This window comes from Akebia trifoliata, chromosome 4, assembly GCF_017979445.1.
Source record: "Akebia trifoliata isolate Shusen 1 chromosome 4, ASM1797944v1, whole genome shotgun sequence".
NCBI lineage: Eukaryota > Viridiplantae > Streptophyta > Magnoliopsida > Ranunculales > Lardizabalaceae > Akebia > Akebia trifoliata.
In genome coordinates, this window is record NC_141378.1 from 25,024,953 (window position 1) to 25,028,691 (window position 3,739).

Consider the following 3,739-nt stretch of genomic DNA (forward strand, 5'->3'; position numbering starts at 1 on the left):
CACTTTTAATGGGATTAGAAGTTTCAGAATAAAATGATTTTTAGTCAAGATGATTTCCTCACTAGAGATCATCCTCACAAAAAATTAGCCCATTCCGAAACTTCTAACCCCAGTTTACAAAACACATTGAATAAAATGTTGGATCACGATCCTGCCCCATAGTTTAAGTATCTAAATATATCGATCAAGACTGATATGAAACATTGAATGTTTGAAAAATGTACATGTACCAATACAATGAAAAATTTTATTGACATGCCAACAGCACCTCTCAAAATTAAAAAAGTTGTTTTGGGCATCCACATTAAAATCAAAACTTTTAAATTATTTTTCTAACTTTAGCCTGCTTTTACGAGTGAGTTGCGTGTCGATATAACTTCCCCAATACATTATCTATTTTTTTCCAAGACCAAAACATTTCTTCGATACAATATTTTAAACCTTGTCATGAAAACATTGTCCCAAGTTGGAATTAATCTAGGTCTTTATTTTAGACTTTTATACAACATTAAGCCCATGGGCTTGTACCCATAAAACTGAGGCCCGCACTTTCAAGACTAAATTTTCGCTATAATTGGAGAAAGATTTTAACACGTCTGTACTCAGTAAGTTAACTCTGTGTGCAATCAATCTCTCTTTAAAAAACACCACTAATTTGGCGACCAAAACCCATATTTTCTCTCTCTCTCTCTCACTGAATCGTGGGGTTTAGCCGTTGAAATGGTAGATTCTGCTTCTGTAATAATTAATGGAGGACGAAACTGAATCATCGCTTTCTCTTTCTCACTTTCTCTGCCAAGAAGACAATTCTTCTTCAAGTGATAAAGAGATTGAACAACGACAGCAAGAAAGTTCAGAGATTGATGACGAATATATTAAAATGCTGATTGAAAGAGAGAACAACTTTGGAATTAAAAACCCAATGGAAGAATGGTTAAAATCTGCTCGTTTCTTTGCCATTAAATGGATTCGTAAAGTGGGTTTCAAGTTTCAATCCATCTTTTTTTAGCATTTTTTTTTTGTCTTAATTTCAAGATTTTTATTTTATTGTATTTTTCTTTAATCAGGCAAGGGAAGTTCTTGGGTTTCAATTTCAAACAGCTTATTTGTCTGTGACTTACTTTGATCGGTTCTTATCGAAGCGAGACATTGATGTAAGAAACTTGCAACCCTTCTTTGTTCTTCATTTTCAATTAGTTCATTCTTCTATTTTATTTCTTTTTCCAATCAAAATGTTGTTGTTGATACAGAGGGAAAGATTGGGTGATTCATTCTTCTATTTTATTTGCTTTTTTCAATCTCAATTTTTTTGAGATTGATAGAGAGGGAAGAATAGGTGGATTCATTCTTCTATTTTATTTGTTTTTTTAATCAAAATTTTGGTAGGTGTTAATGATGATGATGATGTTGTTGTTGTTGATAGATAGGGAAAGATTGGGTGATTCATTCATTCTTCTATTTTATATGTTTTTTTAAATCAAAATATTGTTATTGCTGTTGTTGTTGATAGATAGGGAAAGATTGGGTGATTCATTCATTCTTCTATTTGTATTATTATTATTTTTAAATAAAATTTTTGGTGTTCTTGCTGTTGTTGATGTTAATAGAGAGGGAAAGATTGGGTGATTCAATCACTATCGGTAGCTTGTTTAAGATTGGCTGCAAAGATGGAAGAAATCAAAATTCCTGCTTTATCAGAATTTCGGATCGAAAATTATGATTTCGAGCACGAGACGATTCATAGAATGGAACTTCAGGTTTTAACTACTTTAGATTGGAGAATGCATTCAATCACCCCCTTTGCTTATCTCCATTACTTCATCACCAAATTCCACGATGAATCTCAACCAATTGATATAGAATCCAAATCGGTGAAACTTCTATTCTCCATGATACAAGGTAATTGAATTAATACTTATTAAAAATTGGATTTATTTTATATTGGTTTCCATTGAACTTGTTTTTGAAATATTTCATTTTCTTTGATACAGAAACAAACTCAATGAATCATCATCGGCCATCCGTTATAGCTGCAGCCGCTGTCTTAGCAATATCGAATAAATCATTAACACGAAAAATGGTGGAATTGATGATGAATTCGATCACATCATGTGCACCTCTTGAAAATGTAAGTTACATAATTCATCCTCTCAATATTATTATTATTTAGATAAATGGGTCTTATTTGGTGATGTTCACTTTGTCAGGATCAAGTGTTCTTTTGCTACATTCGAATGCAGAAATTACAATTGGAGAAATCTAAAACATTCAAGCGTGAAATGTCCTCATCAGATGTATCTACCCATCCTTTTGGAACTAAAAGAAGACAACTTAAATTTGATGATGATGATCATGATCATGATCAAAAGGGTAAGATGCCCTATGAGAAATGATCCCCATTAAAGAAAACCCATGAATCCCATTGTTAATCTTGAGCTCTTTTATGGGTGTGGATTTAAGTTTTTTTTTCTTCTAATTGGATTATATACCACATCATGTATTTGATATTGGTTGATTGAGGATGATCAAGAGACAATGATAGAGATTAAGGAGAGAAGAAAAAGGAGAAACTTTAACCTAAAGAGTGAAAATCTGACTGAAGAGGAAGTATGAGAGGGCCACATGAAGCCATGGAAGCAGTAGAATTAAAGGGGTTTTGATTAATTACATGAATTCTACAACTTACCCATTAATTCAATTAGTTGTATTTTTTGCTTTTTTTTTTTTTTGCCTGATATGTATTTTTTAATTTTTCTTGCAAACCCTATCTTTTTGATGGGTGGGACTTGGGATATTGCAGTGAAGAGGGGGAGCTGTTGGTATGATTTAATGCATCTGTGTTGTATGTTGGTTTTCAACAAGTGTATAATGGTGAATGTCATTTGGATTTGTTAGAAAATTTTAAAAGGGACTGTCTTTTGGAGTAGGGTCCATGCTTTATCATGTAAAGGATTCTGTTTCTTTCCTGATTCATGCTAGATCTTTCTCAATGTATTAAAATCAATTTGGCCAAATGGGCCCATGTTGTAACTAGATCCCATGTAAATGATTTTGGAACATTTAGTAAGCTCGAATAAATGAATTCACGTAAACATATTTTTTTTTCAATTATGCGGATGAATGATCATCTACTTCCCAAAGAATTTGAAGAATTTTTAGGAAATTCGACAAGCTTAAATGTTATTTTTTTTCTCTCATAAATGGTCCGAGCTTGATTGGATTTGAATCATATTGAGAGAGGTCCATTAGATATTAGAAATTGTTCAAGAGAAATAATAAGATATTTTCTTTTGTCCCTTCCCCACAGTTGAAAAATAAAGAAATGATGGATACATTTGTATTTGCAAAATAACAAATTATTGGGTCTGTGAAGTCAAAACAATCCTTGTACCATCAACTGGTACCTGCTCTTGAACAACACCAGCTGCATTTTGGTTGTATGGGCAGAAGACGAATGGGTCGACAGTCTCTCTCTCTCTCTCTCTCTCTCTCTCTCTCTCTCTCTCAATCAAGAAAACTTTGCCATGTTAAAAGAAAATTTTAGACTCGTTAACATGTCCGGTGTTGAAAGTAGATTTGGGAGAAAATAGCTTTTAAAGAGTAGAAATTACAAAGTAATTTTCTTTTGCTTTTAAAAAAGTTAAGGGCCTATGTGGATACACCTCTTTGCGCAAGAGCAAAAGCTCAATCACTCCTCGCAAAAGCAAAAAACCTCTCCGCGGAAGAACAGATCCTTGGA

General features: G+C 32.9%; 1 protein-coding gene across 2 annotated transcripts; it reads left to right on the forward strand.

Annotated features, from left to right (window-relative positions):
• Positions 1-615: 615 nt before the first annotated feature.
• Positions 616-2,424, forward strand: LOC147404583 (cyclin-D5-1-like). 2 transcript variants are annotated; one of them, XM_086437751.1, is made up of 5 exons: positions 616-976; positions 1,068-1,154; positions 1,608-1,899; positions 1,992-2,128; positions 2,208-2,424. In XM_086437751.1, the coding sequence occupies exons 1-5, from the start codon at positions 749-751 to the stop codon at positions 2,391-2,393; spliced, it is 930 nt and encodes a 309-aa protein (XP_086293877.1). In that variant the 5' UTR covers positions 616-748; the 3' UTR covers positions 2,394-2,424. The 2 variants fall into 2 exon arrangements, with proteins under 2 accessions (XP_086293877.1, XP_086293878.1); XM_086437752.1 differs by having other exon boundaries at positions 2,241-2,424.
• Positions 2,425-3,739: the final 1,315 nt, after the last annotated feature.